At 48.1% G+C, this 12,506-nt stretch overlaps 1 protein-coding gene across 8 annotated transcripts in view; it reads left to right on the top strand.

Annotated features, from left to right (window-relative positions):
* The first annotated feature begins 44 nt into the window (after positions 1 to 44).
* RBFOX2 (RNA binding fox-1 homolog 2) overlaps positions 45 to 12,506 on the top strand; it is a 173,325-nt gene continuing 160,863 nt past the window's right edge. For all 8 annotated transcript variants that reach the window (XM_049821576.1, XM_049821581.1, XM_049821579.1 and 5 more), the window contains exon 1: positions 45 to 551. In XM_049821576.1, coding sequence (XP_049677533.1) covers positions 306 to 551 — 246 coding nt within the window. In that variant the 5' untranslated portion in view covers positions 45 to 305. The remainder of the gene's footprint in view (positions 552 to 12,506) is intronic.

Here is a 12,506-nt window from a genome sequence, read left to right as displayed (position 1 = left end):
CCCCGCCCCTCTCCGCCGAAGGTTGCCGAGCGGGGGTCGTGCGTCTCCGGCGGGCCCGACCGGCGACTTCCGGAGATTGCCGAGGGGCTTCGGCCCCTCCCCAGACCGCCGCCGAGCCCGTGACTGACTGAAGGCGCTCCGGTGGGTCGGAGCCCGCCGCGCTCGCTGCTCTGGTCGCGGCGCGGGGCTCAGCCTCCTCCTCCTCCTCCTCCTCTTCCTCCTCCTCCTCATCCAGCAGCGCCGGGCGTCGCAGTGACAGAGCGGGGCGATCGCGGCGGGGGGCGGCCGGGGCTCCGGCGGCGCGGATGGCGGAGGGCGGCCAGCCCCCGCAGCAGCAGCCACAGCCGCAGCTCCTGGCCGGCGGAGGCGGTGGAGGCGGCGGCGGCGGCGGCGGCGGCGGTAGCAGCAGCGGCGGCAGCGGAGGGGGGGCCGCCCGCGGCGTGAAGCGGGAGCCGGAGCTGGAGCAGCCCATGCCCGGTGGGGACGGCGCCGAGGGCGGCCACAGCAAGCGGCTGCGGACGGAGGCGGAGGCCGACGGCGGCGGCATGCAGGTAGCGGGCAGGGCCGGGCCCGGTGGGCCCTCGCCGGGTCTCCCGCACCGGGGCTCGGCGGGAGAGAGGAGGGGATTTTGGGGCGGGCGGGCCGCCTTTAATTTCGGTTTAGCGGGATTCAGCGCGTTGCTTATGGGCCTGCGGGCCTTCGCCTCCAGCGGGAGCAGCCGCGGGGGGAGCGGGTCTCCTTGCCCGGGGCTTCCCCCCGGGCCGAGGCCGGCGGCTCCCGGGGCGCAGCCCCACACGTGGGGAGGAGGAGGAGGAGACGGCGGCGGCCCTCAGGGACCCGCCGCTGGGACCGGCGTTCTGCGGTGGACCCTTGGGAGAGGCCGTGGGTGGCGGGGCTGGGGACGGGGGGCACTGGCGGGTCTCGCCCGGAAAGCATCGGGAGAAACCCCGGGGGAAGCGCGGGGGGGGTGGGGGGGTGGTCGGGTGGGCACCTTCCAGGTTGGCACGGGGATATTCGCGTTCCTGTCGTCTGCCGGCAGCCCGTGTTGATCGTCCCCGAAAGGCTGCTCTTTCCAGGTGCGTTGGCTTTTGTGTGCGTGGGGCGATGCTGGCAAGGTATTTCGGCTTTCCTTTGTCTGGGTGTTGTACAGGGTTGTTTTATTGTGGCAATCGCGCTGGCCTTTTTTGCTTCCGTTTCTGGTGATGAGTGTATCGGAGCTCTTTGGAAGCAGCGTGATTTATTAATCTGAACTTGTTTCTTTTCTCGCTTTTTTGGGGGGTTGGTAAGTGCCCCTGATAGTTTCCAAGGGGAGCATCCTGTCCTCTCCAACGTGCTTCTCATCTAGATGCCAAATGCTGACCGGCAATCTCCCCTTTTTATTTCCCAGGCTGTCCCCAGTTTGCATGCTCAAGTTTTGTTTTGTTTTGGTTTTTTTTTTTTTTTAGATAGCTTGCAGCGGGACGGTTTTGTTTGTGGTTCTATTTGATGTTCAGCCTTCTGTGGTGGTCCCTCCACCTCACCACATCCCTTTTTCCCCAGCGTGATGGTGTGGGCTGAACATAGGCTGGAGCTTCGCACCCAAGCGCTGCCTCTTGTGCTCCTGCAAGGGCCAGCGAAAACCACCCCGTGCGCTTTTATTCCTTGAAGTAGTATCTTCTCCCACATGTAGGTGTCAAGTATGACTCAGACAATGTGTATAATTGCAAGGACAAAGATGCTCAGCATTGAAGGAGTGCTTATAGATTGTGTCTTGCTAGGAATTATGAATGAGCGCACGAACGTGGTGACGTGAAATTCTTCCGGCTCTTTGGAGTTGGAACTGAGGCTCAGGTCCTGTGTAGCTACAGGAGATGCACCAGTTTACCTGCGGTTAGTGGTTAAATGCTTGTTGATGTAAGCCCGTGGTAAATCAGCTGAAAACTTTCCAGGAAGGGACTTGAACTGGCTTAACCAAACAGTCTTAAAATTTTACTTTTTTTATTGCGAAGGAGTACAATTTCTGTACACATAAAAGGCTCCCCTCTGTATTTACATCGAGGAAAGTGTTTTGTTATCTGTTCAGGGAATAGCACAGGATACTAAGCTTGCAGCATTTGACCCTGCGTGTGCACAGCAGTGTGTAATACTGGTGGTAATGGTAGCAGGGATTAATTGTGGATCTCAGTGGAAAGTTGGATTTTGTTTCCATATCAAATGCTGGCAAACAGTGGAGAAATTAGGTGGAGAAGTGCAACTAGTGGAGTCCAATTTTAAAGTTAAGTGTGTTTTATAGTCAGTATAACTATTCTTCAGACTGGGACCCCCATATTGTAGTTACTTGGTATTCTTAGCGTAATTTTAATCTTTCCGTGTATATATGTAAAAGATTTTTCAATATAAATTATGAAAATAACCATATATATATACATATGCATGTATATATTTATGTATGCGCACACACATTCCATTATGTCCAGAAGTTTTCCTTGCCTTTTTTTACTGTTAAGGAGTATGGTTTATTTATTTGGAGAATCTTCTCATGGTTGTCAGCAAGAAATACCAAATTCGAAGCCAAACTTACAAATAATATCAGAGCTAGGAAAACTGTGTTCTTTATGTTTGGGAAGTTCAATATCTTTTTACCTAAAAGTCAAAACACAAGATTGCCTTTCACGAGGATTTCTGTTCAGATAGTGTGTTCTTCTGAAGTACCTTATTTTAGAATAACTGGTTCTTTTTAGTAAATTCTCTATGGTTAACTGTACATAATGCTTACAAGAGGAATAAAGAGCCTATTCTCTGATTATTTTTTTTACCCCCCCCCCCAATGTACTAGAGGCTTTCTGGAAGCTGGAAATAACACCAGCAACTGTTGTACCTTGTTTTTCCTGCAGATCCTGTCAATTTTCTACTTCCTGTTCCAGAGCCACAGGCTGTTGCTGTGTAAACTTGGTGACCTTGTGTCTCTGGGCTGATAGCAAGGAATCCTGGGGTGCCACACTCACCACAGTTTCTTCTTTGCATAACCCCTACCTAGTGATGGTTCGGGATATGAACATGGCTTGTAATGCTGCAATAAATCATTTAGCTATAGAAATTACTAATGCAACTGTAAAACTAATAGCTTTTTTTGGAGTCTATTAAGATGAAATATAAAAACTGGCTTATGGGAAGATAAGATAGTAGCTAGTTATTAAGAACTTGGGGCAAAGGGTCCCTTGAAGCTTAAAGTGGCCCTTAAATTTACTGGGCTGCTTGTTTTCTGCTGTCTCAGGCCAGCATGCTCAGACAGCTTATGCAGTTAGGGTTTCATTATCTAATCCATCTTTGATCAGGCCGGATAAATGGTGTTTGGCCAGTGCTGATCTTGTTAGGAGGGTGGTGTAAAGCTGCTTGTGTTGGGATTGGGACAAATCGGATCATGGCTGCTATCTGCTTCTGGGACATATTTCAGTTAATCGTGGCGTGGGAGGAAAAGGTCCAGCACAAACTGCTGCTTTTTAGCTCCCTCTGGTCCATAAGTGGCAAAAATCAAACGCCACCGGCCAGGAATGTCTCCTGGAAATGTTTGGATATGTTTGTAAGTTTTGGAATTGAAGGGCCCCAAAGGTACTGCTGCTTTTTAACTGTATAAATACTAGCTAGGAACTAGCTTGCTCTCTGTTTGCTGGCTTGGATGAGTTGAATCATTTGGATCAGTTTGCTAATCTGGGTAAAAATAGTCCCTAACAGAGGGGAGGAAAAAAAAAAGAAAGTTATATTGGCCTAAGTCACTTGTGAAACCGCACCGAAATGCAGTTGTTGATGCAGCTGTATTTGCTGCGTGTCAGAAGAGGTTGATTGCTGCACAGATGGAAGAGAAAGTACCTTTGCAGTAATCTCCCTCCTCCTCCCTTCCTCGCATGATGAAAGATGAGAAATGTTGTGGCTAGCTGGGAAGTGTCCCGTTCTCTTTAGAGCTGCAGACAACAGTGTAATTCCAGGCTGCTGTGTTTGTCTTCCCCATTGAGGTGCTAGAGGTGTACCAGCCAGATTACACTGCTGACGAGAAATTAGTAAAATATCTTCTGGTTGCTTTGCATGGGGCTGAATGAGTTAATCAACTCCTCATTCCATATCCGAGCTGAATTTTTATTTAACTTTTTTATGGGGTCTGGGTTGGTTAGTGAATTAAAATTATACCTAGGGGTTATATGTGGTTGGAATTAGATGCGAGGTGTGAACAGAGCCGACCCTTGTTCTTCTTTCACGAATGACTTATGTGTTCATTATCCCCGAGTATTTGGGGGGAATTGCTCTTCTGCAACCGTGAGCATGGCCGCCTGGTCAGGGAAGACAGTTAATGCAGCTGTGGTCTATGCCTTAGTCAGTCCATGCAAACTTTTAGTGGCAGTGATGAGTGGTGACTTTGCGTTGTCATTCAGGCATGTCTGCGTAGGGTTCATGAAGATGACTAGCGGTGTTGAGATCAGTCCCCTGTGACTAAATAATGACGTCATAGATGATAAGTCTTCACTGCGCAAGAAAGTCTGTGGTTTCTCTTCCTACCGCGAGCCAGAAGACGGTCTATAACACCCTCTACCAGCTTGATTCCTTCCAGCACGAAGACTGGAAACCTTGAACGGCAGCGTGCCACGGGAAAGGGAGAGCGGACATTGCTGGCGCTTCATAACAACCAGTGTCCTCGTTCAAACTATGGCCTGTTTGTGGTGCTCCAGAGGAGGGCAAGAAATCAATCTGCTGATCGTTTCCAAAGACAGGTTTGGGTTTTACAAGTAAGAGGGCTGACTGGGACTGTAATCGACAAGGGGCCAGTGAACAACAGCTTTTGTGCTGTGGGGGACCCTATGGAAATCTATATTTTTAAATCTTACAGAAGGGAACATCGAGTTCCAGTAAATCGTGGAGAAGCTGTGTAATCGGGTTAGCTTTTTCCTCTCTTGTATTATTCATGGCATGGCCGTCTTTGTAAAGAGATGCAGAGCAATACAGGGGATACAAGATATTCTAGGAAAGAAATGAAGTTCCAATTTTTAGACACTGACCCATGCCTTGGATCCAGGATGAGGTTTCCTGGGATGCTGTTTGGACAGACTGTTGCTGATATGATGAGACATAATGAATCACCTTTAAGTTTGTTGTTATTTCTCTATTTGCTTCTGTGCTTTGGTTTTTTTTAAATATTTGAGTGTTATGAGTTAGACCTGACAGTCTGGAAAGACTTAGAAAATCCCCAGTTCAAAGCAAACGTTTGGCAAACAGACTGAAAGTCGGGATTTTAGAGATGATGAGAGCACTTTAATGTTGGCTCTCTTCTTGCCATATTCAGGAAAATGGAAAGCCCAAGTAAAGTATTCTGGATGCTTTAGTACCCCTCCAGGCTCTGTTGGTATTTCTCTTTGGATTTCAGAGGTTCGTGTTTAAAGGTGATGGCCGCAGTTGTGAGGTTGGAAGCCGAACAGAGGTCTGGCTCTTCTGGAGATGGTTTCCTTCTGTGTATGTGTACCAGCTGTAGACATATGCTTTTTATTTTTCCTTTTCAGAATTCCCACTTAGAGACATGAGCGTGCTGGCGTTTTGCAGAAAGCCTGGGCTCTCCCTTGCGTTTTGAAAAGGTTGCCCACCTAGCTGAGTTCGGAGCAGCGTGTCTCTCTCCCAGGCACGTCCTGTGAATTACCCTCTGTCGGCTTTTCCTCCCAGTGACTCCCAAGGCTCCCACCTTGCCCTTTTGCATCAGGGGTTCACACCTCTGTTTTCAAGACTGTTTCAAAGAAGTGCTGGTCACTGAAGGTTTAGCAGCTGTCTTGCCGTGCTAGCTGTGTGCTTTATTGTGGCTGCACTGAGGGCTTTCAGCGGCTTTGCTGTGGTGAGGCTGGTGGCAGCCGGAATACCAGAACACAGGAGATGCAAAGGAGGCAGCAGTAAAATAAAAAATTTAACTGCTTCATTTGCACTAGTGGCAGGGAAGCCAAACTGAAGTCGAGACGGACCTGAGCTGGATTCTGTGTGTGGTCCGTGGCCCCGCCCTGGAGACTGTTGCTGAAGGACATACCCCTGTTAGCTTGGAAAAATAAAGGCTGTAGCTAGCAGCCTTCGGTTTGCTGCACAGGAACCTCTGCCCCTTTGGAAAATGTTAGGGGTCGCATTGGTTGAAGATGTTTTAAAACCTGTCGCTCTACGCTGCTGACTTGTCTCGTGGTGTGGGACAAACCTTAGTTTTCATATGAAGCGGAAGAGGAGGGTAGGTGTTTTGGTCGGCTGGAAACCTCTTATTTAATTTGCCCATCTTGGATATTACTTGACCTTCTGTGTGTGTGCTTTAGAAATGCAGTGGCTGAGGGATCAGAGGAACATCCAGAAGCGAAGTGAGAGAAGCAATTAGAAGTAACGAGTTCCAGTTCACTGAAGCATTCTGTTGATCTACATTTTACAGTGGTATTGAGTGGACGCTGGAGTGTAGCTGTCATGAGATAATCCCGATGTTTAGGGATTAGAGCTGCTTGACTGCATTTTGGGCCTTCACTCCCTTTGCTCTCCAGTAAATTTAATTTGCCAGCAATCTTTTCTAAATTCAGGAAAATGCTAGTCTGAAAGATGTGTATGTATTTTCTGCAGCATGCTTCCCCCTCCCTCCGCTTCACTCTCCTGAGCGCACCTCCTTTTTTCTAGGTTGAATTTGAGATGTTTGCAGGAGCTGAGCCCACCTATGGCAGGGGCTGTACGGAACAGCCCTCACCGTGCCACTGTCCTGACCAGCAGGGCTCTGCCGATCTGGTCCCACTGAGCCATGCCAGGACACCTCTCCTGCAGGAAAGTTTTGCTGTCTGCTGGACTTTGCTGAGAAGGGCCCATTGTAGGTTGAAGTTTCTAATCTGCGTTCTTGGTTTGCGAGGTTTTCCAGGGTGTTTGGGAAGAGGCTTGTGAACTGTTCAAGTCTCTCTCTTGTTTGGCTTGTCACGCGTACATATGGCATCTATCGAAACCACCCCTAACAGCTCTTTTGCTGGACTGAAGGAAGTGGGACACTAACTCCTTAGCAGTGATATGATGTATTTAAGTAGCCGCCAAGTGGGAAAGGTCGTATACAAAAGCCCTCTTGTTTAATGAGGGGCAACAGCTGAACTTGAGCTGGATCCAGCATCTGTTTGGGCAGAGCAGGAAACTTTGGCAGTTTCTGCCAGCTCAGTTGGTACGACATTGGTGTTCAATCAGCTATACCATTGCTGCCTCCTAACCTTTGGAGTGTGGGCAGAGTGTACTTGTGATTCATAGCGATTAGGAAAGAGGTCATGAGATCTTTTACTTGCATCTCTTGGGTAGGACAGTGGGATTCAGTCTGGCATGTTTTTGAAGTGGCTGTGCGTTCCCGGGGCTGTTGCTTGTGTTTGCATTTGTCTAGGAGAGTTCATTGTGCAGGAAGATTGGATGCTTGCTTCAAAGAGTGTGGGCTAGAAGCAATTGTTGCTTTTTCTGTATGACTTTCTTGGGTTTTATCTGCTCATAATTGCCTCGGCAATAATGCAAGTATTAGCATAGAGATGGCGAAGAACCTGCACCATTTAAGGGGGGGAAAAAAACCAACCCAATGTGTCAGCACTTTTTACCCTCTGGCTGTACGTAAATTTCCTTTAATAGAGAGGCTAAAGAAGCAACCTTATGTGGCATTTGTGTGTGTTGCAAATATCAAAATATTCTCCCCAGAGGCCTTTGAGGCCCTGGGATCTGGATCCAGCTCAGGTTTCTTCAAGGGACTGGAGTGTGCTCTTTTAGCTGAGGCTTTCTGCACAGCTTTTCTCCTGCTATTTCTGCAGAGGATTCTTGCGGATGCTTGGGGTGGTTGTCACTGTTGGGGGCGATGCCCGGGAAGAAAATCCCACCAAGGCGTCACTTAAAAGCCTTGATTTAGTGCTGCGTGGGCTGAGGAGAGGCTGTAGCTGGGATCTTAAGCCTATAATTTGCTGCTTGTGGTTGCCATTCCCTTACCCGGAGAGGGGTGGGAAGATCGCCTTTCCTCCAGCTTGCTCGTCCCCCTCGGGCAGGCAAGGCAGGGGGGAAGGCTGGGCTCTGCCATGCTGCTGGGCTGGTAGCCTTCTCCCTGGGGCCTGGTCCTGCAGGCAGCATAGCCAGGCATGACTGTCAGAGCAGCTGCTGTGAGATGGTGCTTCAGAGCCATCTCTGCCTGGCTTTTTGTTTTTATTCACTTAGGTGGCTTTGCTTCCTTTTTGTGGGAAAAAGAAACGAGGGGAAGTGCATGCATTAAAGGGCTTCTCCATTACCCTTTGTACTCTCCTGTCCTGGAGAGAAGGTCCGTCAGAGGCTTCTTCCCTATCCTTGTTTCATGTTAAAAGCTCCGTGCAGCCTTGGAGCAAAGCTGGACCAGGATGGAGTGTGTTTTGTAGGTGCTTCTCCTTGCCTTTATGCACCAGTTCTTCTCGAAGCTCGGTTTTGGAGTAACATGGTGGGGGGGTTCCTGGGATTAAAGACCACTCTCTCTAAGTGATGCTGCTTCCACTCCCATGAGTGGGACCAGCCACACAGCCTGGGAGTTCGTTCAGGGAGGCAAACTTAGGCTGTGGTGTTGCCGCAGCAGACTGAACCATGGGGCATACCGAAGGAGGTGGAAGCTGGCAGCGTGGTTTGGGCAGATGCCCTGGGGCTGTTGGGATGCATAAGAGTGGGAAGCAGGAGTTTGTGTGATGTCGGCCTCAGGAATGATCTGGATCGTGGAGGAAACTGAGGCAGTAAAGCGTACACATCACTTCTGCTGGTTTGTTGAGATCTGAATGTCTCTTGGGCAGCCTGCAGGAGAAATCAGTTGACTTCTGAAGCTCCTGCCCGTCCTGTTACTTGTTTTGTCCAGGAGTGGAAGTTGAAGTGTGTGAAAACGCAGAATGCCCTCAATGCTCCAGTTTTAGGAAGGGGTGTGTTATGCTATGGCGGTGCTGTGGGAGTTGGTGGTTGTCCTGGGTGGTCTGAAGCTGCTGGGTGCTGTCTCCTCAATGCAAAGGGGTGAGGGGACAGAGAACGTGCCAGAGCGAGCAGCAGTGCTGCAGCTGGCTGCGACCAGGGGAGATTTAATGCGTGGTGCATCCAGCATGGTAGGGGCTGGAGCTTATGCCTGGCAAGTGCCCAGCAGGAGGATGTGACAAGAAGGCAGCATGTGAGGTCTTAATTATGTGGTTGTACATTTTATGTTTTTAGAGATGACTTCATCTCCGTAAGTGCATCAAATGGATAACGCTCACTGAGGCACTGTTAAATCTAGCGGGAGTTTTGTTATCAGTTAAAATGGGTGTGAGGTCAGGCTTTGGACTGAGAGCTATTCAATATTTCATTTCTTCCTTTTCATCTCATGTCTGACCCCAAACTGAATTTACTGCAGATAGCCTAAACCTTGTGCTGAATACAGAACTATTAATTTTTAATGGTCTCTTCTACGGTGCTCACCACTGTAGTGTGGGTGCTTTGCAGATACTAATGATCTTATTTCTGCAGTTTTCCTGAGAGGTAGAAAAGGTATATTATCTCTTACTGTAGAAATGGGGAATTGATGTACTGGTAATAAGACCAGTTTTGCAAAAATCCCATTGACACTTGCAACCTGATTTATTTTTTTATTTATATTTTTTATTGTAGCTGGTGGGGTTTTGGTAATGTTTAGATCCTTGGTCTATAGCTCTCTACAATTTCCACTGTATGTATGAACACCTACTACTTCCACTGAAGGCTGATCCTTAAGTGTGTCATGTTGGGCAAATGTAAAGTGATGTTGTCTTCATCTTTAAAAACAGCGGAAAAGCTTTAATTAAATAACTTGGTCATCATCGTAACGAAACTTTACTCGGAAGATGAGGTCTGAAAAATAACTTTTTAAGTAGAAGGGATATTGCTTGGCCTTAACTACAAAACCACATACCTTTCGGTTTCTGCAGCTGTTTTTCCTGCTCAGAATGCAGTGCTTCCTAGGCTTGAATGAAGCAGAAGTCAGGAAAAAGTAGCATATAAGCCTGATTTGTTGTAACATCCCTGTGCATGAGGAAAAAAGAGTGGAAGTTGCATGGGTAGCTGTAACTGGTGTTTTTAATCCACAGCCCTTGACTTTTGCAATTGAAATGCTGTTTTAGGAGGGAATGTAGCTACCTTGCCCTTTGAGTTAGAAGCCTGTTTCTGTCTGTTAGCAAGCAGAAAGCTGCTGTGTGGACAGGAAAAGTCAGGAACTGGCTCCCGACCCATTCCCTGTGCTGGCTGCGTGGGGGACCGGCAACTCTTCCCCTTCCTGGGGACACAGGTCTTGGCGTGGATGCTTGTGGGGTTAGTGGGGAGAAGAGGGAGGCAAACTAAGGTATGTTTTGTTGGGGAGGCTTTGTGACACATCTGGGTTGCAAAACAATCCTGCTACTTGGGATTTGGGCATCTTGGGTGAAAAGTACTTGGGTGATCATGGACTTGGTATCTCTTTCCTTTTGCTTGTGGAATAACGTGTCCCTGATGCATCCCGTCGCTGCCTGCTTTTTATTGCTTCTGCATGGGTGGTTGGTTCTGTTCTCTTCTTAGAGAACAGCGCTGAGAAAAGGGGGGAATAGAAATGTGCTGTATGGTTGGGGCTCTGTCATTTGCAGAGAGCCCTGGAGAACAAGACCAGGATTTCGGACTGAATGCCTGATCTTGTTGCCAGGATTGTCAGGCTATGACACTGGAAGTAGTATAAAGCTGTAGGGAAGGAAAAAACACCACATCCCACTGCTTTTTTCCCAAGAGGAGATGAAAGACCAACCTGGCAGTGGCTTCTTTGTGCCTCAGCGTGTGTTCTAGGACCTCTTGTTGCCTTGAAGTGAGGGGATGAGATGAGGCTGGAGGCCTCTCCAGTGCTCACGTGAATCCAGTGGAGACCAGGCATCTGCTAATGTCACCAGCTGGATCGAACAGCTTTTTCTCTATATGACCTTTATACCTAAGCACTTCTTGGAAACTTCTGGCTTCCTGGGCTAGTTAGATTTCCCTGAGAGCAGTGGTCTGCATGCAGAGTGCCTCATGTTGTGAGAGCTGAGCTGAGAGGTCATGGTCACAAAGAGCGGAGGCAAGGCCATCGTTTGCCAGGGTGGGATGGATTCAGCAGGAGGTGGTAGCAGCGGTTGTGAACAGTGCTGTCTGTGTGGTGGTTAAACGTCAACCATGGGCCGGAGAAACCTTCAGAGGAGAGAAGAAGGGGAAGAAAAAAGGAAATGGACCAACTGTGGATTTTGATTTTTCAAATAAAGAGGGTTACAGTGGGACTTAACTCTTTGTAGTGTTTCCATCTGTCCGTTCCTTCTTCCAGTGCCCACTTCTGACCTGTGAGTTAGTCTTGTCCAAGAACTGGACTGGTGTGATGGACTTGGATGTGGTGAATGAGACTGAGACTGGCATTTCAGTATATGTTGTCTGACCAGTTACCTGATACATGTGTTTATATGTATGTCTGTGTGTGGCTATGCTAGGAAATTGAAATAATGCTTGTAATTAGGTCTTGGGTTTTTTTGTGTGTGCCTCTGTCCACTGATTGTACCCTTCCAGGAAAGACTTGCTGCATTTCACTATCTTGCCCGATCTCTTCTGTCTTCTTTCAACGGGAGCATCATGTAGTCGGTGCCAAATACTGCAGATTCATAAAAATAATTTTCCTCTGTCAATAAATCACAAATGAGCACCACTAAGAAATCTTGATGCTTCGTATTCTGTCCTGAAACCTCTCTGTCTATGGGGTTGAGAACATATCTGAGCATATCTCTTCCAGCCAGACTGTGACCAGTGTGTAGGTTCTCCTGGGAATGGGTGTTTCCCATGGGGAAGGTGTTGACTAGAATAGATGGAGATGCTCTGAGACTTTTTTGGTGTATGTTTTCCTCCTATTATTCAATGCTTAAAAGGGTGAGTAAGGATTCCTCCTCTGTTGGTCAGCGAGTTGATGTTTTTATCTTGAGTGGTATCAGGTATTCGTGACTGTTTTGCATGCCAGGAGGAGCATGGGTTGGATTTGCAGCTTGGACCACGACTCCTTTAAGGACTAGGAATTTTTTGATGAGTGATTACACTTAACTCTGGGCTGTTAGTTGATGGATGTAGATGGAGCATGTCCATGTTGCTTGGGAAGGTTTCCTTAAATAGGCATGACCTTTCTAGCAAAAACAGGAAGATAGTTTTTGTGTTGGGTTTTTTTTTTTTTTTGAGCTTGGCGTTTGTTTCATTTTTGGAACTCATGATTACTGCAGGCATTTACCATAGAAGTAGCTCAAAGTCTTGGTAGCTTCGTGGGGCAGGGTTTGGCAGCTCTGTTGGAGTTTGATAGGGAGATTGGCTTGCTTTGCAGTGCAGCATTTGATATAGCATTTGTTCATCCTTTCTGTATTTGTTCCATCCTCTGTACCAGCTGCTATTCTTCACCTTTGGTGATCTGGTTCTCCTTCCTTATCATGCTGGCATCTGAAAATCTGAGGCATCTCTATGTATAAGGAAAAGACTAGCCAGTCTGCATATTTTAACATGTAGAC

This window comes from Accipiter gentilis, chromosome 18 (genome assembly GCF_929443795.1).
Source record: "Accipiter gentilis chromosome 18, bAccGen1.1, whole genome shotgun sequence".
NCBI lineage: Eukaryota > Metazoa > Chordata > Aves > Accipitriformes > Accipitridae > Astur > Astur gentilis.
Note: the sequence above shows the minus strand (reverse complement) of the source record. Positions and strands in the feature narration are given on the sequence as shown.